Source organism: Platichthys flesus, chromosome 11, assembly GCF_949316205.1.
Source record: "Platichthys flesus chromosome 11, fPlaFle2.1, whole genome shotgun sequence".
Lineage (NCBI taxonomy): Eukaryota > Metazoa > Chordata > Actinopteri > Pleuronectiformes > Pleuronectidae > Platichthys > Platichthys flesus.
In genome coordinates this window covers 16,964,272-16,990,508 of record NC_084955.1, presented here as the reverse complement: position 1 = coordinate 16,990,508, position 26,237 = coordinate 16,964,272, and the positions used below count along the sequence as shown (strand labels likewise).

The following is a 26,237-nucleotide window of genomic DNA, read 5'->3' as shown; positions in this document are numbered from 1 at the left end:
TTCGTCTGTAGCTGCTGGAATGAATGAAATCTACTGGAAACCAAAGGTGCTTATGTTCAGGGTCATCAACTTGATGAACCTCAGTTTTTCATTTCTTTTTAGAAACCACAACAAATCATTAAATATTAGATACTGACATTTTAATAACATTAAGCCGTCATTGTTTCTGATAACGCTCGTTTAAAGAATACAGTATATCCAGTCTATATTTCAAATCCTCTTATCATCTGTAGTTTGTTTCTAATTTTAGTCAGTTTATTACAAAATGTGTGAAGAAAGGGGAGAGAATAAAGTTGTTAAAGTAGCCCTGTGAAAAGCATCAACAAAAGCTAACTCTTTGTTGAAAGCAAGTAAACAACAACAAGTAAACAGTCATGAGTCTTCCCAAAAACTTCCCCTCAACAAGTCTCCATGTGCACATAAACAAGTGTCTTATGTTTCATATTAACGTCTTCAACACCCTACAATGACTTTTAGCAATGCCAAGGAAGATCATTTACATTTCACACTTAAACACACATGCGCACACACACACTCTCACTTCAGCAGTGTAAGGTCTCAATCGTTCAGGCACACATACGCTGACACGAAGTCTCTCTCAGCTCTGCCAAGGCTGAAGAGGAAAGTTGGCGAGTGCACTCACTCACTCAGCCTTGTGCCCCCGCTCTCTGCCGAGCTGCACTCAATAAACATGCCAAAGTGGGCCGGCGAGTCAATGGCAGTGACGTGTGTGTGTGTGTGTGTGTGTGTGTGTGTGTATGTGTGTGTGTTTGTGTGTGTGAGACACATGCACAAATAACCCATACGCTGGGTGAGAAGAAGCCACACATTATTAACAGAACTGAATTTATTGAATCTCTCAAGTCATTTTATACAAAATGTTTTACAAAAACACACATTGTTTCTAAAAAGAGAATAAATCTGAAGATATATTTTTCAAGCTTTAAATTGATATCCTCATATTTTTAGAGATATAATATAATGGTATATATTTCACAGTTATTTTTTGGGGTTAAACTGCATGTGTAGATGAGCCTTTAAAAGACAATTCCACACTTGTTTGCCCATTCATCTATACGTTTTCAGAGACTGCAAAATAATCTTATGTTGGACAAAAATAAATAGTGAACAGAAGGGGCCTGCACTTCTGGAACATCTGGAACAGCACCGGATTAATATCAACATAATTAACAACATGCTTTGTACGTCACTTTGGACAAATGACTGAAATGAATGTAACGTAAAGAAGCTCCACAAAGATTTGTCTTTGGTGCTCCCTTACTTTTTTAGCACATGACCTTGTCCGTGCCATATACAGTAACTGACTCTGCCTTGCTTTACTCTTCTCGTATTGCTCTATTCCCTGCCTCTAATTCGATCAGATGCCTGAGGGCGATCACTCCTCCGTCATCTGCTCAGGTCCAGGCTGTTTCTCCAGACCCGGCTCCGTCCCGGCTCAGTGAGGGGCAGGAGGAAGGGGTGGCGCCCGGCGGAACAGAGAGAAGTGCGTTTTGCGGGCTCGTACTCCAGCATCGTCTCCAGCAGATTGAAAAACTGCTGGTGCTCGACTCCACGTGACAACAAGTACTTCTGCGATAACAGGCAGAAGAAGCGTGTTGCTAGAGAAGGTAAACGTACTTAGCTGGTGTGTAAAAATGTAAAGAGGCCTCGACTCACCCTCAGTGGTTTGCACTTGGCGTTCACGTAGCGTCCGACCTGTGAGCCCTCGTTCCAGTCCAGACGCCCTCGGTTGAAGTACTTCTGCTTCCTGGACCCCGAAAAATAAAATGTCAAATGAAAAGAAACACGTTTGTATTTTTGTGGAGCAGCTCTGTGTCATACCTGCTCCCTTGGATCATCCTCTGGGGTATTGGTCCCTGTATTCTCTCCATCATGGCGAGATGCTCCTTATTGTCATGTGTCTATAAATAAAAACAAGACGTCAACAACATGAGGTTTGTGTTACTTTCAACATCAAGTACAAGCAGTCATGTGACCTGGAACAGCGTGAAGCCTTCGTAGAACTCGAACAGGATGCAGCCGATGCTCCACACGTCACACGGTTGACTCCAGCCGAGCTCTGTGGGAGCAAAGACGCACCGAACATCTACAGTCAACTAAACAAGGCCGACTGCTGCTGGCTGGTCTCGGCTCTGAATCAAGGTCTCTTACCCAGGATGACCTCCGGAGCTCGGTAGTGACGTGTGGAGATGACGGCAGAGTGGTGCTCGTGGTCAAAGGTGGCGCTGCCGAAGTCCACGAGCCGCACCGTGGTGTCGTTGATTCTCCTCTCGTTGCACTTCTGGGGATGACAGTGGGAGACACGGTGAGGGCAGTCGTGGTGTAAGGGTTTATTGTGGTCGTACTGGTCGTCAGTTCTTCCTGTTATAATCTCAGTCAGATCCATGACACTCTATTTCAGAGCCTATTAGTAGTTTTGTTCATTTTTACAATGACCAGTCTCTTGAGATATTTCATTAACGCCTTGAGGGAAGTTTCTTGAACCTCATTCAATCAGTTGGACTCGAAATTGAACTGTTTGGATTTTGGAGCTCAACGTCACTGTGACTTTGTGAACATGATATCTTGAGAATGTCGCAAGAGAATCTTATAAAATGTGTCACCAATGTCCGTTAAGGCTCACAGATCAACTGATTAGGTTTGGGTGGTCAAAGGTCAAAGGTCAAGGTGGCTCTTCAACATGATATCTGAAGTATACCTTCGGAGAATTTCTTCCAATTTTGAGGCGTCGCGATGGCAAAAAGTTTAAGTGATTAGATTTCAGGGAGGTGATTCTACTAGTTGAAAATAGATTTTAAAAAACTGTTCACACTAAGGTCAAAAACACATTCCTCAGTGTGTTTATATAAATATGTGAGTGCCTATAACAGGGAACACATGTGGGTGGTTCACAGGTTCTGCTGAGACAAAAGTTCCATCCGAATGGGCGACTGTAAAGCGACCTCTCCTTCTCCTCGTTGTATTAATCCATCGCTTATTCAACATCCTGGTAGATGTTTGCCTGCCATGTCATAAGAATTTCACTGCTCCGATGACGCTGTCATTGGTGCATGTGACAATAAACTTTGATTTGATTTGATTTTCATTGTTCCTCCTCCCCCTGAAGGTCCCAGCCTTCACGCCCGCGGCTGTTTCTAACCTTCTCAGCGTTGTAGATGAGGGAGAACTCCGAGTTGACAAAGAGGATGTTCTCGGGCTTCAGGTCGGTGTGAGTCAGATTGTTGTCATGGAGAACTGCAGTAAGCAGAGGAGGCGGAGGAAGTAGATTTTAGATTCATTAGCCAACACCCTCCTCTGGACAGAATTTCAGTTGGATCAAAATGTCAAACATAGATTTGAGGTGAAATTCAACAAATAATGGAAAAGTAAGTAGAACTGACCAAGCCATTCTATCTGATGAAGCACTGGTTTAATTAAACATAATGAAATCCCTGTGCTATTTACTCCTCTGGACTGTTTATATTTGAAAAATTGATCTTTCACTACTGACTGTCTTTTTTTTTTATTGTCTTGCCATGAGTGACAGTTCAGCTTCTCTTTAATTTACTTCAATATATTTTATTTGACAGAGTAAGCCACAGAGGCAAATTTCGTTTCATCGAGTTTTTAAATCTAGTTTCTGATTTACTTTGTCTTACATCTTAGGATTATAAGATTTACTATAATACTGTCATCTTACACTTTCTTAATTACCGTCTCACAACCTGTTTATAAGGTGTTTCTCTTTCTCTCAGCAGCAACTTGAATCATTACACAGCCGCAGACCAGTTCACCAGTTAACCAAGGTTCTCTGCCGAAGAGCCCTTCAGCAAAAGTATCTATGTTTAAAGGTAAAAAAAGTATATTTTTAGCAAAAATGACAAATGTGAATTGGTTTTAGCCTCTTAGTCTTATTAATATAAATACATTTAAGATGTGCACCAAATAGACATGCATGCCCTCAAGCAGCAGCTCCCCAGTTTGATTCCCCTCAGGGGATTCGGCTGCATGTCATCATGTCATTCAGCTCCTCTTTCCCTGTTTCCTGTTTTTTCTACTGTCACTATCCGAAGGCAAAAGACCAAAGAAACTATATGTGAATATGTGTTTGCTGTTTTTCTTTGTTCATTCACAACAAAGTAAATATTATGAGGTTGTTGATCATAAAAGAAAAACCAAGCAAAACAACATCATCCTGAATTTAAAACCCTGGCTGTGTTTGTCACCGCAACCTGGTATGACATGAGAGAATGTAAATGAGGAACACACGTATCATCTGCTGGTGACGGTCTGTGCTGCAGTGGAACAACTGTGAATAATCTGCTTACTGTCACCACTGACTATGATGCAGAGGCCCCAGAGAAAAAGAGAAGTGGTGCTGCGCAGCCGGAGCTGTGCACGCCGGACTCACAGCTGACAGCGTGGCAGATCTGGTGGGCCATGTGTCGGATCTGGTTAATGGGATAAGGCAGGAAGCTGTTTGCTTTCAAGAAGTCAAACGTGCTGAGAGAGAGCAGCTCGAAGGAGATGCACACGTGGCCGTAGTAGTTAAACCAGTCCAGCATCTGCACACAGTGTCTGATGGAGGAAGGAACACAGGGATGAAATGAGTGAAAGTAAAAACAAAATAGAAACAAAAGGATCAAACAACTCACCTTTTGTTGAGCGGATCTTTCTCGATGATCTTCTCCAGCACATTGATCTCCAGGTTGGCTGCTTCCCTGTATTTCTCCTGGTTCTTAATGATCTTTAGAGCAATTTGACTTCCTCCCCTGCATTTTAAAATACTACGTTTCAAATCTGAGCAGATCAGACATGTTGAATAGTGGTGCTATGTTCAAGGCTGGTTACCTGTTGTAGTCCAAACACTGTACGACTTTCCCAAAAGTCCCTTCTCCCAAGGTGTCGACTATCTCATCTGAGTGGCAGATTGAGGTGAAACAGATCATTACCACAGGAGATCTTGTTTTCATTCAGGCAGCCATCCGCTCTTGATCTGATACTCACATCTGTCTTCCAGGATGTCCCCGCTCTTGTAGATCAGGTGACCGTTCTCAGTGTCCCTCTCGCTGTCGACCTCGGCCTCGGAGCTGCTCCGCTGGAAAAACAAAGTCAAACTCAAATGTGCGACAGGTGGAGCAAAAGATGGTAAAACATCAGGGCAGAGATCAAGCTATTTGTGTCGCCTCCATCACTAAAAACAGATTGTGTAACGTTCTGACCGCGGGGCCTTAAAGGGCAAAGGTCACCAGCTGGACTTAGACCTGACTTAGACTTGATGATGAGTCAAACCTACAGATAAATACACACATAGTGAAACAGATCTGCATGGCTTGTTATTTCATGCATTACTTCAGCGTTGCATCAAAGATTTGAAATCCACCCTCTGAGTGTGAGCTTGTGCTTCGACGTTGATCACTGTGACGAGAGCTGGATATAAAAGTGGCAAATAAGAAATGTCATATGACGTCTGGTTTTCACCAGAGGAGCAGTGGCTCTATTTCCATCTACGTTCTGAGACTGTTATTAATATCAGAAGCCCAGCATGTGCTGAGGAGACACTTGAGTGTGGGACCGTGCACAGAAACGAGCAGCGGCCCCCAGACACACACTCAGTCTGCATCTGTTGTTGCAGGATTGTGGAGCTTGAAGACTAAACATGTAATAATGTGGTGTCACAGCATGGTGCAAATGTCCAGGTCAGAAGTCAAGCATGATGCGGAGGTGACAGGGATTTGTGCAGAGCGGTGCACACACACACATACACGGAGAATTGAAATGTGGATACTCACAGAGAGGCAGAGGCAAATACAGTCCAGGAAACCCTTATACAGAGAGTACAGCTCGGTCTTTCCCATCATGCTGAGAGGACGGAGCGAGCTGGCGTGGAAAAGGATGGAGGGAGGTAAGGTGGAGGAGAGAGGCAGGTGAAGAAGAAGCAGCAAGAACACTGCGCCACGAGGAAAAGAGGATGGGACAATGCAATATTACAGCAATTACGCGAAAAGTAAAAAAAAAAAAACGAGAGGACATGGAGTTGTGACGGAGTAAAAAATAGCCTTCAGTGTTGTCAACGGATACCAGGAGCCAAGACGTGACACATCTACACGTTCCAAGCACGAAACTGACAGGAGAAAAAAAACACCTTTAAGAAGAAGAAAGAAAAGTGAAAATCAAACAATGGAGAGAAGAAAAGGGATGAGGTCAGCTGGTGTAGAATACAAAAACAAAAAGTGACAGACAGGATTGAAACGAAAAGACGGGAGGAGGAGGGCGATAGGAGAGAGAGAGAGAGCTGAGACAGATGCTAATAATAAACTTTGGTCACAGCCCCCCCGAGAAAGTCTTCAGAGGAGAATCAAGATGTGGTGAGGGGGAGCGATGGAGGGGAGAGCGAAGGTGGTGGGGGGGCGGGGGTTCCAGTTTCACTCAACTCACTTGCTCTCCCCCCTGCACCTCCTTAACCCGCGCAACGTGTTTTGCCACACCTGCCCCGCTCTGCGTGCTGCATATGCCTCTCGATACACTCACTCTACACAGGAACCACTGAGAGAACTCACATAAAAGCTTTTATTTTGAATTTTTTGTTCTGCAGGACACGCTCCTCCATCAGAGACTCTTTTTTTTTTTTTTTTTTTTATCTGTGCAGAATAACATGCTCATTAAAAATATCAAAACTACAAACGGTAAAAAACTGTGAAAATGTTCATCTGAAAATCTCATGAAGTTGATACAGGTTATTAGTCACATTAACAATGTCAATTCATGCTGAATACCCTAAAAACTGCCGGTAAAAAGTTTTAAAAAACCACAATAATCTCAAACATGTCAACGAGATGCAACGAGCACTTTTAGGAAATGATCACTAACAAAACATGGGACTATTTCTGTGTTATGTCGTATTGAATCCAGAATTATGAACCTGAACAAATGTCAGAACAGGAAGCTGGCGGCGACGGTTTCCTCGTTACAAAGTCTGCAGCACGTCTCTGTAGTTGGGTCCAGGTGTTATCCAAATGTCGCCGTAAGGTTCCCGCTGCTGCACACGCACTTTCCTGGACGAGGCGATCCCTGCACGCAAGACACTCAGATTTACATGATAAATATATCAGTTATAATCAATGAATGTGATGAACACTAACTGAGCTCAGAAAATAATATAAGGTGCCCAAACAGTCCCACACTTATAGATATCTGTTTCCTTAATGTTCATGTTTTTTCATCAAGATCCATGAATTATTATTTGAGAAATTGGTGAAAATGGTAAAAAAACCTCATGCTAATGAAAGTGATCATTCCTGGATCCGCCCCCTGATCGAGAACCACATCAGAATTAAATCGGTTCTTTCCTGACCCAAACTGCATCCTTCCATTAAGGCTCATGGAAATCGGTCCAATACTTTCTTTACAAACAAAGAAACAAATCATACTGTGCTTTCTACTTCATTACATTTATTTTCAAGCTTCTGTTACTAGATACTTTTAAGAAGAACGCTTTAAACAGTAGGTTTTGTCCAGGATCACATTTCAGACGTCTACAGTGAGTGAAAGTGATTTTTCCCTCTAAACTTCTCACGTGGTTCCAGTCGGATTACAGAAATCGACAAAGACTTGATGTCCCTGAACTGGGAACTGTCTGCAAAGAAGATCAAATCTCCACCTAAATAACCTGCTGCTGACACACTGATGCCTCAGTATTAATAAACTAAATGTGTCACAATGTATCAGGCAGATGGACCCAACCAGTACTTTTACTTTAAAACTATACTTTGCTGCCACTACTTCTGTACTTTTACATTAGCAATATCTTAAATGGAGGATTTATAAATTGATCATTAAGTCTCTTTATTAAGATCTGATACTTATAATGATAATAATAGAGACCTGGCTTCTTCTCAACTGGGAGTCAGATCTCTTCACTCACTGACCACACACTAATTAAAAAGCTTCCTCAGGTGCTGATCCAACAACCTTAACACAACTTCAACATGAGCGATGAGATGCGATGAAAACTGAAACTGATCCTTTACCCAGGAGCTTCTGAAAAATGATGCTGACAGTCGGGCGGTCGGCCTCTGGCGGCAGGAGAGACTGAAAAAGCACAGGTGCAGATTCATCCTCATCCGGCAATAACCTAGATACACACACACACACACACACACACACACACACACACACACACACACACACACACACACACACAGACACAGACGCAGACGCAGACGCACACGCACACGCACACGCACAGACAGACAGACAGACAGACAGACAGACAGACAGACACAGACGCACACGCAAACACACACAGACACACACAGAGAAACAAAATCATATTTTTGCATCTAAACACATCAAAACAAAAGGCTTCTGGTTTATAGTTATGATGCATTCCCGTTACCCTGGAGACTCAGCTGCTGGTCTCTCCAGAAACTCGTCCACCACCTCTGGGATGTCCTGCAGTACGGAAACAGACCTAGAGACAATGGACCTGCCACCACACGCACACACACACACAGACACACACACACACACACACACACACACACACACACACACACACACACACGTATATATAAGCCCAACTGCAACTCAAAGACTTCACAAATCTCTGATTCTTACGTACCCTTCTTTCTCCAATGAGTGCATGGGCGAGATCTCTCGAGATCTTTCCTTTTGGTCAGAGCCCTCCAGGCTCAGCGTACCCAGGCCTGGACAGACACACACACACACACAAACACTTTTGACAACATTGCGTTGGCTTAAATTCATTCCCGGGAGGCTTGCCGTAACCTTTAGCCATAAGTGATACATGCCAAACCCCGACCTCTGACCTCTATCTCACCCCTATGAACGCACAAACCATTTAGCTTGTGCTGAATGCAAATGCAGTGCAAAGGACAACAACCCCAGTTAAACACAAACAACCAGTCCCCAGTCAAAATCTAAAAAACTGTTTTCTAGTGGCTCAGGTTGTGAAATGTTATATGTTGTATTAGCAGCCTCATGGTTTCCTTTACCTGAAATATCATTCTCCTGTTCTTCCAAATCTCTCTGGACCTGCATTCACACACAGACACATCATTATTATTATTCATTTTGTCACGCCAAGCCACACACACAAACAAACACTCCTCCACACCTCTCTGGGGCTGTGCTCCAGTCTCTCCTCCTCTCTCTCTGACACCTCCACCATCTCCCGATCTCTCTCTTTCTCAGAGTCCGTGGACTCGGGCCCTCTCTCTCCGCCCTGCAGGTCCGAGCCGGAGATGGGCGTGATATTCGCCGCCTGTTGCCATAGAGACAGCACCTCTTCAGGCAAGACTGTCGGGGGGGGAAAGAGGAGAGCTTTTTGGGTTGTTTTTCGAAAAAGTTACTGTACCTGAAACCTTGAGAGAAAAATGTAGTAGCTGCAGATGAGTCGGAGGAAAACGCAGAATTAAAACTTACACGTGTTCCACCTGACATCAAAAATAAGTAAAACAATTTGGAGACCACACCTTCAATGAAAATCACAACAATGAGACGATTTGAATGAAAACCACTGGGTTGAATTTTACAGGACCCTTCTGCTGTTGCTGTTTATAATAAACATTCGGAAGTCAGACTGTTTCCTGTTTAGGGGAATAATTGTAAAAAATGAGAGAACCTAGGAAACCAAAGGATTTTTATTGAAGGATAGACATAAATCACGTATATAGATATAAATATTAATTCCTCGAAGTGTTATGTTTTGTTATAGCGAGACATGCTGCATAGTTCAAAGTACTTCTTTTTCTGTAGTGATATAGTTACATGCTCGGGAGCCATCAGAGACGCGAGGCTGTAAATATCTACCCTGTGCCTTTTTGACTGCATACTTGTTGTGTACTTATATGACACTTGAGAACTCAATATGTTGTCTACTCATATGTTGTGCTACACCAGGGTTCAGAGAGAAATGTCACATGTATGTTGTCGGTCATTTAAATGGAACAAACTGCACCGATCCATGACATGAAACACTTAACATTTAACACTTAACAATTTGTTGCAATACACTCCTGATATAATTTAATATTTTGTATCCACCTTAAGATGTTTATCTGAAACGGATTGTTATTGCTGCCTGACTTTTATATCTTTATGGACTTTTGATCTCTGTGAGGTTTTCTTTATTAAACAAAGGTTAAATTAAAAAACAATTAAGAAAAAATAAAATGTTAATTTGTAGTTTAAAACTAACAGTATAAAGCATCTCATTAACACCTGACATACTCCTGGTATTAAATCAACTTATCTAAACCTTGTTTTTATAATCGAACAATAATCGAACAATCATTTTGATGTGTTCGATTATTTATAAACTATAAACATGCATTATTATTTATTCACTATGCATTATTATACAGGTTTTACTGAGTGGGTGAAAACAGTAGTGTGTTACTGACAGGTGCATGGGCTGTTGAGGAGATCAGCAGCAGAGCGAGCGACAGACGAGGGCAGTGGGCGAGGTGGACGTCTGGTCTCAGTCAGAGGGTTGTCGATCTGCTGCTGCAGCGCCTCCTGGGGGATCTGCGTCTCCGGGTCGAAGAAGACCAGCTGCCTCTTCCTCCTCCTCCTCCTCCTCACCTCTGGAGGGGGCCCTTTCCGAGCATGCAGGGACTGTGGGGCGGAAACATTTCAAAAGCTTTTAAATCGTAAATAATGTTTTAATAAAGAATAATATGTTTAATTCACTAATTAGAACAAGTTCACCCCCCTCGTTTTGTTTTATTTTAGATATTTTTGGGGCCATTCTTTAAATGCTTTGATTTTATTGTTTATTATATTCTATGTGAGATGGGGCAATATACAACAAACTGAAAACCATTCATCAGTGATTCATATTTATAACAGACGCCAACTGACTGGTGTTTAAAGGCTGATACTGACTCAGCCAGGGGTAGTTTTTATCCAAAATACACACGCGATCAATCTTAATATTGATCCCTCATATTAAGCTAATATCAATATGACAGATCACCCTGGACAGTTTTTATCCCTGTTCATAAATAATTCACTAATCATTGACCAAGCTACTTACATCTTGTGGAACCATTAAAGAAGAAAGAGTGAACACACATTCTGTCTCTTGGACCCAGAAGCAGGTACCTGTAACCCCAGGCTGGGCCTCGCACGTTTCCCTGCGGACGGCGGCGGCGGGAGGACGGGCTCAGACACGGGGGTGATGTGGCCTCGGGGGGGTCCCGGCCTCTCCTCTGACACGACAGGCTCTTCCTGAGGCAACAACGTCGGCTCTTCACCGGAGAGAACGGTGGGCTGTAAACTGACGCAGGGGTAGAAACGCGGTCGGTGGATCTGTGGGTGTTTGTGTTGATGTTTTCACGTCTGTACACGTCCGGAAGAATTACTCAGTAGTGGATCCTGTGGTCTCCTTTGTTCTGTCTCTGTCCTGCTCTTCATCTCCTCCTCCCCGTTCCATCTCCCTCTCTTGTTCTCTTTGTGTCACCTCATCTCTCAACATCTCCAAATCCCCTGACACAAAAGGTTAAAGGAGGAGAAAACATCGTTATTCAAGGGTCTCTCCTTTATTTTCATTTCAACCCCCCACCCCTGATTGTCAGCCTTGTGTCATGGGAGGAAGGAGCTCATAGTTTTCTCACAAACCTTCTGGAAAGTGGTCTGCTTCAGCCATGAGTAAGTCAACAGTGTCTAGATCGTGATCAACAAGCTCCACCCCCTCAAACTAGCAACGAGAAAAATAGAAGAAAAGACGAATGCAAGTGAAGATCAGAAAAATATTTGACACAAAAACGTAAATATCTTCACATTCACTTTGACAACTGCACCTCTGGAATGGGGATAAAGAGAGGATTGGGCTCTCTGAGGGTGATGGAGTCTGGAGATGAAGTCATGCCTGGGGAATGAAAAGACAGAATGGATCGCATTAATCAAAAGCCACTTCCACGTTTCACAGCTGCACAGCCCACTGAAGCCGGCAGGGGAGGATACAACTAATCAGGCTGCAATTAAAATTGCCAAGTGAAGCACAGCTGCACGACAGATCCTGACATCGCGGCATCAACCTCGGCCAATTAGGAGGAGGCTGTTTGCGGCGGCCCGCTCTGCCCCGCTCTGCCCCGTCCTGACCCACAGTCTCTCTCTGCTCTGGATTTCTGCCTCAGTCTCCGAGCTCCGTCTGCTCCTGTGACCTCTTGCTGTTTCTCTGCATATCACTGCACAGAGCCCCACACGCTGTACATACATCTCCAGACATGTTTCATATTTCATTGCATTTAATGTGATGTAATTACTAGCTTTATATAGCATAAATTTGTTGATTGTGGATTTATACAACTGAACAACACAACCCTGACATTTTACTTGTGATTATATTTCACCGTGATCACACGGCACTGAGAAACAGTTTTCACTGGCTGAGTGGGACTAGACCCAGGAAGAGAAAATGTATCTTGATGTTTTCTAGATACATTTTGGGAGACAAGCTGAAAATAAAAACGACTGAAAGCATTGATCTGGGACTGTCACTGTTTTGGGGATTTTCTGTAGAGCATTAAAAACTGTATATGTATGTTAATGAGGGATGTATAAGCATATATTCTATGAGAGTTGTCTTAGTTCTTTTTGCCTTCACACTACACTTCTATTTTTGTTCCTGCTGCAGTGACCCGGTGCCCTGAAGAGATCATTATTTTCATGTCATTACCCACATCATGTCATCCTACCAATGTCCTGTGCAGCAGCAGCAGCAGCAGGAGGACGAGGACGAGGAGCACCAGCAGGAGGAGACGGGCTGCTTCCTTCAGAAAGCTCAGGAGAGGATTCTCTCAGATACTCCTCTGCAATCTGAGAGACAGAGGACAGGCACAATGATTCATTTTGAATCGTTTAAATAATTGGGACAGATTAACCGATTCGTTAATTTCATTCCCTTATTTTGGTGTTTGATACCTGCATCAGTGCACGGGGACTCGGCACGGCCTCCTGCATCACTCCGAATAAAGGATCCAGAGCTCCCTCTGCCTCCTCCAGGAGGGACAGAGCATCCGGGAGCAGCAGAGCTTGTCTGAGAGACAGCAACAAGGATCAGGAATGAGCGTGATTCAAACAGCAGGAAAACGTGTAAACCGTTGAGCATCTGCTGTCACCTGTTCTGCTCCTCTATATCAATTTCCTTGGACTTCTTGCGTTTCACCAGCTGACCCATGATGGTGTGAACTTCCTCTAGATGAACACCAAGTCAAGAGTCAAGAACCAGCGCACTGAGCCACTCGGCCCTGCAGTCCAGTGTCCTTTCTTACCGAGGAGAAGAGCACACTGGCGATGGTAGACCACGATGACGCCGTACTGCAGCTGGGAGGACAGGTACAGGGAGAAGCGAGGTCGAGGCAGACCAGGTCGAGGGGGCGGGACCCGCTGCAGCACGTAATTCATGATGTCATCGCTGTAGAGGGTGTGAGCTCCAAAGTAAGTGGAAGACTCACAGAGCAGCTCATTGTAAAATGTGAACGTGAAGTGAAATGACTCACCATGTGCTTTTGACGTTCACTTTTAGGAAATCTCTGCGAGTAACTCGGATCCCTTTGGTGGCCACGAGCCTGACACAGGCACAGGACATGGATATGAGGTTGTTTCCTATTTTATACATTTGGTTACAAAAGATTAAGGGTGATTAAATAATCCAAACTTCAATAGAGATTGGAGTGAATAATATCGATACTCTCAGCCATTATGAGCCTTTCACAGAGGTCTCAGAATTTAGGTTTGCTCGTACAAATAAAAGATGTGCATTCATGTGTTTAATTTAGGCAGAAAATATATTTATTATCTTGATTCAACTTCTATACACTTGGTAGTATTTGTGTTTTTTTTATGGTTAAACTGTAAAATATCTACTATATAAGCTGAAGACCTGTCTAAAAATAAAGTTTCACTTTATTTGTTCTAGTGTCTCAGTTTTCAGCTGAATCTTATGACCTGACTGCAAAAAGCAAAAAGTCCTCTATTAGTGATGAGTTCATCTGCAGGTTACTTTACACCTTCCACACAGTGTGGATTTCTTCCCTTTAATCATCACGTAGCTTTTGAACTTCAGCTCATCTTCAAAGTTGTTTTCGTTTCTAATCCGGACTTCAAAGTCTCACATTTCTTGTTTTGGATTCAGGAGTTTTTTTTATCTTTGCCACCTGCACCTGCCCCCTCCATCTTTTTTCTCTTTAACACACTTTCCTTTACAAGACAGAGAATCTAAAAGTTTAAATGAGAAATTACTGTAAAAAAAAAAAAGAGTACTGTATTAAAGAAGCATCATAGAAGTAAAGATCTGTCGAGTCTGTATTAATTAGACGTAAGAAGATCATCTCTTCAGAGGGATTTAACTCCAGCAGACATCATGATGCTACTTTATTAGCATTTTCATGAATTATAAAGTGTATTACATTTATTCTAAAGTACTTTTTCACAAATAATATAATAATCATCCGCCTGGTTTGAGGCGTTTCTCTATTAGAAATGTAGCTAGCTGACAGGAGAGGCTCCTACAGAATTTAACTTTAGCTATAATAGGATTTTATTTAAAGGAGTTGGATTGAAAGTTCACTCACCAGATTGTAGAGAAACATCCGGTCTGATGTGTTAGCACCGCGGGGTAGTAAAACATGTTCAGTGAATCAGCTCAGAGCCGATCCAGGTGCAGGAGTCTCAGCTGTTAGTTCTGTGTTTAATCCGCAGTGAGTCCGCGGATCACTGTTTGTCCGTTTATATCATCATTGTTTCGGACACGCTGATTGGTCAGAGCCGCTCTCAGGGGCCGGAAATAAAATGTATTCTGGACAGAAATGGACTAAACAGGAAGAGTTAAAGATTTATTTTTTTTAATTTTAAATTGCACCATATGTCAAAACCATTTAAATGTTTCTTATTCAAGACAAAAATGACAATAGAAATAATCTTCATTTCTTGACCCCAGTTTTCCACTCTTGCTAATTTATTTTGTCCTTTTGTTGTTTATTTTCTTTATCTTCATTCCTCAACTGGTTTAATAAACAGTTAAATGTTCTTGTGTTGACAACTTGAAATATATTTAACTTTATTTAGACTGTAGATAAAGTTAAAAAGAATGTATAAATGTAATTAAGAGTTAGGTTTGGTTGAAGAGAATTAAGAGTTATATACTTACATTTGTATTATCTGAACACAGAAAGTGAAATAAAGGAAAAACCAAACAGCCTGTTAATCACCTCTGTCGCTAATTTTATTGTCTCTCTCTCTGCTGGAGAACTGCAGGATCCAGATCTGATACAACTCAAGACAAAACAGCAGAAGCTTTGGTTGACTGAAGAAAAAAGAATTTTATTCAGAGGTTAAACAAACATGTCATGGGTAAAATGAGAAATATCTGAATGCACATTTATATAAAATAAAAGAACATACAGAAGTATTAAAATTCAGAAATCAGCTTTAAAAAAAAACGAACAAACACAAATGTACAGCGTTGAAGAGGATTCTAAAAGTTTCCTACAGATGCAGCAGTGGGAGGGAAGTCCTTAATGGTTTTCAGATTAAAGCAACCTCCCTCGGCACTCAGTGGATCCACAGCAGCAGAGCAGAACTTTACCCTCCACACTGCCAACCTCGTAGTTGTAATCCCAGGTCAGTTCTGTCCCGGCCCGGATCCGCCTAGAGAAGGGGCACACAGGCAAGTCAGAACAGGACACGAGCTTCATGTATACAAACAGTGAGACAACAGAGTGCACTGATTAATGGATCATGATTTGCCTTCTTCTGGAGAGGTGGATATTTTTTACTTCTGCACAAACATGATACTGCATGGGGTACAAATAGTGCTGTTAGAGGAAATCCATTGTCACTGTTAGTCAGTAAATCTGTACTGATGACGACAAACACTATTTTACTACGAAACAGTACAGAGCTAACAACTCCCACGAAAACACAATCTGAGCTCTCAACATGACACAGTAGTGCCACTCTAAGGTCATGTTCACACGACAGCATTACACAGATAAATAACTAAATAAAAATAGGAGGTCTCTCTTTTCAGTGGTGTGTCTGTGTAGTGGGGTTGCCAGTGCAGAGGATATTTACAGAAGTCAAGGGGTTTAAGATATGTACCATCCCTGGTATCAAGTCCTAACTCTTTACACTCAAATTCCGTCCCCCCCATTTTTAATCTACATGAATTTAAGAGGTGGAATGGAACCAAAAGTCAAAAAGATACTCAAGAAATAAACAAAACCCCACTCAACTTTTACTGCAATGCAATGTCATCCAAAACTGAACAAACCTGGCAGATAAAAAATGAATTCAGAAAGTCCCAATTATAGCTGACAGCTGTTGTGATGGAAGATAAATTATAGCTGCACACTAACTTTCCAGAGTTGGTAAATCCTTCCTGGCTGTGATAAAAATAGCTGTGCAGTGTTTTGGCATCTGATGATTCTTCTAAGTTGTGAACCTATGAGTAATATCTACCCTGAAATAAAACATGCTAACATATGCAGCCTGTAGCATTATTTTTTGTTTTTGTTTATGGTCTGAAACGCCAGCAAGGATTTGCATTGTTCTCCTGTTACAATTAAAATGAATAATAAAAACTCACTTGCTGGCAAAGAACGCCACCCACGGGAATCGCAAATCATGTGTGTCCACAAACACGTTCTGGACAAAGAGGTTTGGACTACAGCTGTGCTGTAATACAGAGAAGAGACGGCCATGAGCAATATAAATACACAGGAAAGTGATTTAATCAAATGGTTAAACTGCAGTTGTTGCTTACGTTGAGGTATCGCCCGAGGTTTCCCTCCAGCTTGGCATCAATGATGTAGCACGACTCCTCACCATCGAAGAACAGGCGCGTGTTTCTGTGAGAGTTGTCCCCGCCTCCGCCAGGCGGTCCCTGCTGCCCTGTCTTTCCTGCCTGACCCCCTGAGCCTCCCCCTCCTCCAGGTGGACCTGTTTTCACCATCATACCGTGGCCGGTCTTCAGGGCGATGCCACGGGTGGATTTAACTGCCACCTGCTTCTTGACCACACCTGAGTCAGAAGAGCAGCGGCATGAGAAAACCTGAAAACAGTCAAAACCGTTCATAAGTGTAAAGTATTCATCCCTTTACCTGGAGTTACTTTCTCTCTCTCTTTGTTGTCTTCAGATCCAGAGCTGATGGTCTGCACATCATCGCTGTCTGAGAGAGTCATCACGTCCTGCTTCTTCCCCGCCTCTGGCTTCACTTGACTGCAACAACCACAAAATCATCTCTTAGTGAATCATAGCTGATGTTATTGATCGGTGAATTATTGCAGGATTTGTATTATTATAAAATAAGAAACATTTCCCAGACCTCTTGTTGTCTCCGGATTCCTTTAATGGAAAATGAAAAAAGTTATTGTTCATTATTCAATACAATCATTGACCAAAATCTCCAGTTTTACTATAAGTGCTCTTCAAATATCTAAGAAGAGAGTTCTGAACAGCTGTAGGACTATATTGTAATTTCTGTGGGAGACACTGCATTTTCTTTAAAAGCACTGTAACCACTGAGCGAAGTTCCATGAAACATTATTCTTTCTTCATCTTTTTACTCACCTTTTTAGTAGCTTCCTGGCTCGTCAGCCAGGAAGCTACTTTGCTTTTCCCTGTCTCCTCGGGCATGGACGGTGGCTGCTGCTCATCGGTTCCCTTGACTGACGCACTCAGTTCATCTTTACTGTCTTGACTCCCTGGAGCGGGAAGGAGAGAGGCGAGTGTGAGAAGACAAACCTGATATTTCCTCAAAATAACATTCAAAACATTGACTTCTCCCCTCCGAAAGACCGCCTCACCATCCTTGTTGCCCTTGACCTGACCACGTGTTGTGTAACTCCTCCACACGGAGCTGGAGCTGAAGTAGTTGTCCTTTACAAACGTGTCGTCCGAACTGTCACTTTCATCTTCGCTCTTGGAGTCTTTCTCATCTTCTTCATTGCTTTCTCCTGATGTGCTCGGGCTTTTGGCTGTGACGGAAAAAACAAACTCCAGGTTAGAACTCTTGTGTTGATTATTGTGTGTAAAAATTAGCTGGTGTCAAACCAACAAATAACATTGGGAATCAGCCTGGATCGACTAAAGCTCGCCTTGATCCCTCACCTGAGGATTTGGACTCTCCCTTCCCGGGCGCCACAGGGTTAGACGATGCTAAAGCAGATGGTTGGATTTTTATCCTGGAAACGTCCACACCGCTTCCCTCGCTGTCCGAACAATGAGCCTCGCTCTCATAGCCCTCCTTGAAGTTTTCCACACTCTCTATATGATCCAGATTGGCAAAATACTCGTCACCCATTTCTAGGCCCTCTCTGTCGGCAAAGTCGTCTGTCAGGATTTTACCTGATAAAGTGGAAGAGAAGAGGGAAGACGGGGAATAAGTTACTTTGCATTCAAGTGACCTGCTGTGGCCCAATACGGAACCATTTGTTTTAGTCAGTTTCCTCACCAGCATAGATGCAGACAAAAGAGCCCTTGGCCACATCGTCCAGACATCGGATGCCCCAGCCTTTGTTCTGGGTCTTGAAGAGCTGGAGACGCACCTGCAGGCCGTGCTGAACAAGCCGGTTAGTGCACATCGAAGCACAACACTTGCACCGCTTATTACACTCGTAGATCCTAAAAGAGAGAAGAGGAGATAACGGCCTCAGATACAAGACAACCTAATGAGCTGTTACCTTCAACAGTAATTATCTTGTTATGAGGGATGAGAGAGAGAGTGTAGAGCAAACCCCTAATGAGAAGAGTGTTCAGTATGTGTGTATGAATGTCTGACCCTGTGGGAAGGCACTCCTCTAATCGTTTGTGCAAAAATCCGGCATTTGTGTTGATCTGCCCGCCTGGTGTACAACCTGTGGCCTGAAGGGTCAGCTGGTGGCAGGAGCATTTGGATCTGTTTTCAAGAGAGAAGGACATGACTTCAGAATATAACCACAGGAAGAAATCAGACAAACGATGAGGTGTGGATGAGCAGCTTTACTGACTTGTCTCGACAGCCGTCAGTGCAATCACACCCAACCAGGAAGTCTGCACTGGCGTTGATAAATACTCCATCTTCAGGAATACGTTCTTTACCTTAAGAGAAACAGGCCGTTGACATATGCATGGGGAGGACATAACTTTATTATACCAAAGATGAAAAGAGTAAAAAAGCATCCTAGCACAAGAACAAATTGATCTCCCTTTTACTTACTGTAGTCTACTTTAGGTGGCGGAGTGGAATCGATCTCATTGACGCAGGACAGCGGGATGTCCTCCCTTCCGCCTGTGATGTCTGGAATGTAATAGAACGGCCTCTGTGGCTGGAAAGGACGGTCCACGAGCACGTAGGGGTCTAGACAGAACATCTCTAGGAAGATGAAGTCACAGTTTGTCTGGAAGAGGTAATGTTGGATCTCTCCCATGTTACGCAGGCAAAGCCCACACGGAGCCTTATAGATCACATGGAAGGACATCTGAAGAAGCAAAAGACAAACAATGTCATTTAGTTTCCAGTTTCCAATGTATAAATGTGTGGAAAATATGGGTACATAAACATATATGTACCCATATTTTCCACAGTTGTCTGGATGTTCATGTTTACCTTGCGGTTGACTTTACGTCGTCCTGTCATGCGTCTGAAATCGTACAACAGAGGCATGAGGAGGGGGTTCTTTCCACTGTGCAGGTCAGGTTTCGTCGGCCGGACTCGATTCAGACAGGCAGGCTGACACGTGTGAGCCATGTAGAAGATGCGGTCCGTCGGGGCACGGTACGAGGGATGCTGTGGGATGCTGGTCACCGCATGAATCATATGAGGGTGGACGGGAGTGACCGACAGCACCTGTCTCTGAAACGCTTGTGCGAACGTGGCTGTAGGAGTATTTGGAGCAATCAATATTCTTCCACTATGGATCAACAAAAGAGGAAAAGAGATCAAAATCATCTAAGAAGAGATCACGTTCTATTGTTTTTTTTTCAGTATCATTAGCAGCAGTGCGTTGGGTCACACAAATAAGTTGAACTCACGCAGGCAGGTTGCTGGGACTCTGGGAAAGTGACTGCATGACTTTGGAGGCATGTGTTCCTCCCACCCCAGGCACAAACGGGGAAGTGCTCTTCTTTGCCATCTGATGTTTATTGCTGAAAGACAGCGAGGAGAAAACAGACACTCAGTCAATATCAGGGGTCTCCACTTACTTCCTCTCCAACCGAAGGTTTACAGCTGCACATAACAGTACAATTCCATCCAGAGAGCATTAAAGTAATGCGTAGTAAGAGAGTTTATACCATTTGACACTCATCCCTTGAATCCATATTTTACTTAAATTCATCAAATCACTAAAACGACTCCAAATAACTCTAAATAATTTTGCAACCCCTTTACATGTCAATGATGTTGGTGGGCAAAAGCATCAGTTTATGAAGATTTATGTGGGTGTTAAATGAAAAAATAAATATTCTTTAAAACCATTGATGAAGCTATAAGTGAGTAAAATAATACTGATCTTACTCTGACAAGGCCACATTTAGGCAATTTCCCGAAGTATACACCTTTAAATAATGGCATCACTCACTCGACACGTGGAGACTGTGCAGGATGTGGGGACTGAAGGGTTGGTTGGATTGGTCGGATTTGTTGGATTGGTCGGATTTGTTGTATTTGTTGTATTTGTTGTATTTGTTGAATTGGTTGTATTTGTTGAATTGGTTGTATTTGTTGAATTGGTTGTATTTGTTGGATGGGTTGAATTTGTTGGATCTGTTGAATTTGTCGTATTTGTTGGGTTTGTTGGGTTAGTTGGGTTTGCTGGGGCTGTTGCAGTTGTGGACGCTGTTGAAGTTGTGGTGCCGGTGAAGGTGGACTCATTGTGGCAGGTGGAGCTTTGACTGGAGAGGCTCCAACATGTCCGTCACTGGTGTATTGAACCACTGGGCCTTTGCTCCTCAACGCTCCTAGAAATAGAGGAAATGGAAATTAAAAGATGGCCTCTTACAAAAGTGTAATTTTCATATTTTCGTCTTATGCATAATTGGACAATAGTACAGCCAGTATGTTACCCATGTTGGGTCGTGTCCTCTGCTGGCCTGCCAGCTTCTTCTCCTGAGTGTTGGCTGTGGTCATCTTCAGGTTGAACATGGGCTCCAACCTGGTGGACCCTCTATAGATCCACTCACTTCTCTTATCATCCTGATCAAACAACATAAGAAGTGAATTCTCTGTCAACGGCTGTAACCAGAAATCTAACATCATCCATTTTATTGGTTGAAAGCTTCATGTGGATGAATCCGGTCACAGGGCAACGTGGTCAATCCATCTTATTTCTTCACATTCTAATGCAGACTTACCAAGAAGAGGATCTTGACCAAGCTGCCATCAACGTCCTCCACCTTGCTCTTCCACCAGGTTCCCTCCCACTCTGTCTTGATGATCTGGTTGACCTTTAACAGCACCATCGGTCTGCTGGGATAAGCAGTGATGTACTCCTCGATGAAGTCTCGACACGATGCATCCTCTATGTCTTCCCAAGTACGCTTCACTGTCAAAGCAAGAAGGATCTCGTTGTTCTATTCATCAATTTAGGTATTTTCTTATATTATTATAGCTATTTTATTAATAATACAATATTAATAAAATCATTTAGAGTTAATGCAAATTTTGACAACTTTTACAACTGCACATTTGTAGAATTTATTGGACTTCACAGGTTAAAAAAAGTGGAGAAAAGGAGTGAGCACTCACATGGTCGACAGACAGGGTAGAGCTCAGTTAGCTTCACATATGAAGCATAGCCATCATCAAAGAATATCAAAAACCTAAAACATAGAGTAAACACAATTCTTTAATAAAAAAAATTTAAGGAATCAAAATGTTAATTCTGTGCATTGTTTAGAAAAAAATTATTATGGCAAATTAATTGTTAAAATATCCGATGATTCCTATTATGGAATATCGATAGAGCCCCGGTCAACATCAGCCTAAAGACAATGCACCACTCACCTCATGCGGTTCTTATTGTTGGGCATCTCTGCTACGATTCCAGCATAGAGCCACACCAGGTTGCCGTCCTTGTACTTGGCGACTACACGAGCTCCGACATACAAACTCTCCAGTGTGGGGTTATATTCAAAAGCCACATGATTTCCAGACAGCAGACTCTTTCCTTTATCAAACTTCACTTTATACTTGAATATACTGTTTCCTGAATTTAGACAGATGAGAGGATTCAATGACAGAGCAGAACAGGAAAAAGATGAGCAACTACATAGTTGATAATAATAGAAATAATCTAGTTGAATATTGACAGTGGAGGTTAATGATCTGGTCACACACCAACAGGGTTGATAGCGACGAGGGCGCCTCTGTGCCACGTCTTGGTGCGTTTTTTTCCCAGAATGGTCATCCCGACGAGAAGCTCACCCTCTGTAACGTTTGGGTTAGGCTGGGTTATGGACTGAGATGGGACCTGTGATACAAACACTGCTGGCACCGCACTCTGAATACCTGCAGGGTAGACAAATCACAAACACGTTAACTATTAAATACATGATACTTCCAACAGTTATGATGCATATAATGATCCTACAGAGTGTGAGTGTGAGTGTGTGCGTGTTTTTGCCTGATTGGGATGAAAGCTGTCCTGGAGGTCGCAGCAAAGAAACACCTGATGAAGGCTTGTTAACCATTTGGACCAGCTTCTGCACCTGCTGAGATGTTTTCTGCAAAGCTGCAGACACCTCTTTTAACTGGAAAATAAATAACATACATCATCATCTGCATACAGTGAGCAGTGTTTGACCTTTATGCATGTGTGAAGGAAACACTTTATCCATGGTTTCCCTTGTAAGCATTTCAGCAAGTCAAATAAAGACTGGAACTACTTTGGAACTACAGCTGCTGAAGTCGGTGATTGAATCAGACACAGTTTTTCAGTCATCATGTGTAATATCTTACATACGACTATCAGAATTTAGCTAAATAGACATTTGAGAAGGAAGTGTTGTAGTTCTACTTTGATATTCTCAATAAAAGTAGGGATATGAGAATTCATCCACAAGTTATTATTTCATTGTAATTATGAACATAAGGATATTCACCAAATACATAAATTCATGTATGATCCTTAACTGTATTTCTTAATTTTTTTACGTGTGCTTTTATGTCGAAATGCAGATACCATATAATGTATCTGTACTATATCTGTTTATTTGACTTTTTGTTTTTTAAGATATTAATATTATTATTAATACTCCAATGTCCATCCCCTTTTCATAGCTTTTGTATTTGGGTTCAAAGTAACCTTCATTTTTTGGGGGGGGGGGGGGGGGTATACTTGCAATTCCTTGTGTCACAATAACTCACACATCAAGACGAAAATTTAGAAACAAAGTGTACAAGCAAATCTAAAATAATTAAGTTTTCTATTGTTCTCACCACCGCATCTTTGCCAGGAGTCCCAGAATTCTTTGGGGGAACCACTGAAACATTGAGTAACACAAGAGAAATTAATATATAGAAGCAGTGAATGATGTGTTCTCCTACAAAAAAAAATAATACACGACTTACAACAGCCAACAGCAATGACATCATCATCATCGTCATCATCTATTTCAATGACCTCAGAGGACAACACCCCTCCTCCACTACCCTCATCGTCTGAGCTGTTTTCTCTGTAAACGAGACCATTCTTTTGGTAGGTCGCCTTCACCAGCTTCTCACACTCCAATAGGGACCTGAGGAAGAGTGGGGGAGGACAAACGTCAGCCAGTAACATTTACTGTCACGAAGGGACGCAGCAATCTGGTCCAGTGGATCTGCACTGGCCCCTGGATCGACCATGTAGTTAAGCTTTTTGTGCCAAAAACCACTGGTCTCATGTTACCTTCCAAAAACAATGACTGCAGTCAGTTTCATGTCGAGAGGTTGACTGTTTTTTAATTTGGGGAGATTGAAACTGCTCCTTTTTGTACTGCTAATGACTATTATTACAACAGTTGCCTAGTAATGATCAGTCAGTGGACTAATTCATTAGTCAAGTCATTCTTGCAGCAATAATCATGTTTATCATCAATCGTGTAAATGTATTAAATGTTTAGCTTGTTGTGCTTCATTTGAAGCCAACATACATTATGCTCATTGGACAAATGTAGATTTGCTCCTTCAATCAATGCTGCCTGATACATTTTTTTAGTTTTTTTGTTTGGGCTCATACTACTTTGACGATTGAAGTAAATTACATATATTTACAAAAAATGACACACATGGTTAAATACTAGAGACCAGGAACATTAAATTCCCCCATACATAAATATTTGAAATAAATAGGGAAAATTCCTACTCACTTGCTGGTGTCTTTGAGAAGTACCTCCGTTATTGCCCCCTCTTTCTCTTTTTGCTCCACCCAATCCGTCAGCTCCGTCAGCTCAGCCTTTTTCTTCCGCACGATCTCGCTCTGCTCCACAGTCTCTTCAATCCACTTCTTCAGCTCATCCAGAGAAACGCCCAGTTCTTCCTCCAGACTGGGGTCCCATCCCTCCACCTCCATCCTGGGGAGAATCCGACAGGAGCAGGACATGTAAACATCATTGTAAAGATATAGACACGAATCTTGAAAGGAACAAATATTGTTGTCATCAGATCTCATAATTTTTAGCATTTTACCTATTGGAAAAAATCTTGAATATCAGTCTGTATTTATCTGACCCAATGATATAATTTGAAGAAATATGTGAGATTATATTATTTCACCACCTTGAGGCTTTTAAAATCATCAGGATTTATGAAACTGAAAAAACCCTGACACGGTCGATCACAAAAATGTCCTTTTCATACACATTCAAAGAACTTGTTCTGCCTGGATGCACAACACTGACACACAATTCATTGTAAAATTCCAAACTCCAAACATTCACAAATGACCCTTTTGGGAGAATACATATTCCAACTCTGTCGCTGGTTCAGACGGGTTTTGTTCGCTGTGCATTCTGTCTGATGGTCAACATCCAGAGTAAAGGTTTTACACCATTAAACCTTTTCTTGTAGACAAGCAGGTACTTGACCAGGGCGCATAAAGAAAATATTAACAGAGAGAAATTAAACTAAAACAATTCTTCTGCACCATGCAATTAAATCACCACTCTCTGTCAAACGACTTTCAATTTGTTTTAAACGGTATAACCTTCATGAAGACTGGAAACACTGCAGGACTGTTTCAATGTAGTGTTTTTTGATAAAGTTTTTATAAGGAGTACTTAATAAACTGTAAGCTCCGAGAAGATGAACCTGTGAATTCCATGATAATGTTTTTAAACCAGCTGTGGACCAGGCTGAACTTGTCCTGGGCTGCACATCTCTGCAAAACCCATAATAACACACTCTGACCTGTTGTCATTTCAACATCATCTGCAAACACACTAACTTTAACCATCAGCTCATCTCTGATCCTGGCGCTGGTTCATCACAGCTGATGCACTCGCTCCTCTGCAGCAGAAGTAGTATTTCTATTGCTAAGATATAAAACCATGAGCCTGAACACAGCCTGTGGTGTAGCTGAGAGTGTGCAGATGAGATTAGCATGCTACTTAGCACAACAAAGGGCCACCTGGGAGCCAAACTCCCGCTAAATTACCTCGCTAACTACACGGCTAACAGGGGAACTACCACCCTAACCCGCCACCGCTTCACTGACACTTTACCGAGACACATTAGTAAACAGCAGCTAACACAAACTAACACAGGTCAGAGCTGGATTAGCATTTTAGCCTGGCATTAGCATTGAGAATGTATCATCTCCAGGCTAACTGGTGCATTTTATAAAAAAAACAAACGACTGCAGGTTTTCTCCGGAGTTCCTCTCAAACACACATCACTCAACGCAGCCACAGCTTCATTTTGCGGCGGCGCTCGTCACTCACCTCTCGTCGCTTTCCATCTCGTCTGCTCGCAGATACAGCTAGTTAGCAAAGGCTACCTGCTAGCTACAAGGAGGCGCCTGCAAGCTTCATGGGGGTAATCGAGGTGGGCGGTGTCATTAGGCGCTCTTGGGTTCTTTGGAGGCCCTACAAGCTCCACCCGGCGGGGTTACCCATGTTCTTAAACCTAGCATCCAGTCGAGCGCTTAAGAGCATGTTCAGGAGCCTGGAAATTCTCATCACTTCACAAACACTGACAAGGAGAAGAAAACTGAAATCAGCTTTAACACACGTTTCAAACAAATATTAG

At 42.5% G+C, this 26,237-nt stretch overlaps 3 protein-coding genes across 3 annotated transcripts; all 3 read right to left on the bottom strand.

Annotated features, from left to right (window-relative positions):
• Positions 1 to 858: 858 nt before the first annotated feature.
• On the bottom strand, positions 859 to 6,264 carry clk2b (CDC-like kinase 2b). The gene is made up of 11 exons (XM_062398402.1): positions 5,793 to 6,264; positions 5,008 to 5,098; positions 4,852 to 4,918; positions 4,656 to 4,772; positions 4,412 to 4,578; positions 3,161 to 3,255; positions 2,173 to 2,302; positions 1,998 to 2,080; positions 1,843 to 1,922; positions 1,678 to 1,768; positions 859 to 1,590 (listed from the first exon to the last, which is right to left on the bottom strand). The coding sequence occupies exons 1-11, from the start codon at positions 5,859 to 5,861 to the stop codon at positions 1,408 to 1,410; spliced, it is 1,173 nt and encodes a 390-aa protein (XP_062254386.1). The 5' UTR covers positions 5,862 to 6,264; the 3' UTR covers positions 859 to 1,407.
• Positions 6,265 to 6,643: 379 nt separating this feature from the next.
• On the bottom strand, positions 6,644 to 14,659 carry LOC133964760 (meiotic recombination protein REC8 homolog). Its single transcript, XM_062399000.1, has 17 exons — positions 14,604 to 14,659; positions 13,530 to 13,598; positions 13,302 to 13,444; positions 13,149 to 13,224; positions 12,952 to 13,066; positions 12,726 to 12,846; positions 11,829 to 11,896; positions 11,647 to 11,725; positions 11,489 to 11,514; positions 11,131 to 11,337; positions 10,428 to 10,641; positions 9,140 to 9,321; positions 9,018 to 9,057; positions 8,624 to 8,708; positions 8,399 to 8,488; positions 8,031 to 8,134; positions 6,644 to 7,071 (listed from the first exon to the last, which is right to left on the bottom strand). The coding sequence occupies exons 1-17, from the start codon at positions 14,657 to 14,659 to the stop codon at positions 6,968 to 6,970; spliced, it is 1,779 nt and encodes a 592-aa protein (XP_062254984.1). The 3' UTR covers positions 6,644 to 6,967.
• A 660-nt stretch (positions 14,660 to 15,319) lies between these two features.
• Positions 15,320 to 26,052, bottom strand: setdb1b (SET domain bifurcated histone lysine methyltransferase 1b). Its single transcript, XM_062399526.1, has 25 exons — positions 25,931 to 26,052; positions 24,359 to 24,562; positions 23,583 to 23,749; positions 23,451 to 23,494; positions 22,636 to 22,762; positions 22,350 to 22,520; positions 22,017 to 22,218; positions 21,759 to 21,832; positions 21,365 to 21,555; positions 21,077 to 21,206; positions 20,593 to 20,971; positions 20,045 to 20,158; positions 19,620 to 19,923; positions 19,230 to 19,491; positions 19,021 to 19,111; positions 18,813 to 18,929; positions 18,486 to 18,655; positions 18,143 to 18,379; positions 17,839 to 18,009; positions 17,603 to 17,736; positions 17,358 to 17,377; positions 17,133 to 17,251; positions 16,796 to 17,052; positions 16,619 to 16,707; positions 15,320 to 15,678 (listed from the first exon to the last, which is right to left on the bottom strand). The coding sequence occupies exons 1-25, from the start codon at positions 25,945 to 25,947 to the stop codon at positions 15,561 to 15,563; spliced, it is 3,909 nt and encodes a 1,302-aa protein (XP_062255510.1). The 5' UTR covers positions 25,948 to 26,052; the 3' UTR covers positions 15,320 to 15,560.
• Between the last annotated feature and the right edge of the window lie 185 nt (positions 26,053 to 26,237).

Excerpts from the sequence above, each read along its gene's own strand:
- clk2b (XM_062398402.1), bottom strand. The coding sequence starts at position 5,861 with ATGATGGGAAAGACCGAGCTGTACTCTCTGTATAAGGGTTTCCTGGAC. Across the intron at positions 4,919-5,007 it reads GGACATCCTGGAAGACAGAT|ATGAGATAGTCGACACCTTG; the intron begins GTGAGTATCAGA and ends TCTGCCACTCAG. Across the intron at positions 1,769-1,842 it reads AGGATGATCCAAGGGAGCAG|GAAGCAGAAGTACTTCAACC; the intron begins GTATGACACAGA and ends TTCGGGGTCCAG.
- LOC133964760 (XM_062399000.1), bottom strand. The coding sequence starts at position 14,659 with ATGTTTTACTACCCCGCGGTGCTAACACATCAGACCGGATGTTTCTCT. Across the intron at positions 8,709-9,017 it reads ACAGGAGAATGATATTTCAG|GCCTGGGTACGCTGAGCCTG; the intron begins GTAAAGGAAACC and ends GTGTCTGTCCAG. Across the intron at positions 8,135-8,398 it reads CCAGCAGCTGAGTCTCCAGG|GTTATTGCCGGATGAGGATG; the intron begins GTAACGGGAATG and ends GTGTGTATCTAG.
- setdb1b (XM_062399526.1), bottom strand. Across the intron at positions 21,833-22,016 it reads AACAATAAGAACCGCATGAG|GTTTTTGATATTCTTTGATG; the intron begins GTGAGTGGTGCA and ends TCTATGTTTTAG. Across the intron at positions 17,378-17,602 it reads GCCAGGAAGCTACTAAAAAG|GAATCCGGAGACAACAAGAG; the intron begins GTGAGTAAAAAG and ends TTTCCATTAAAG.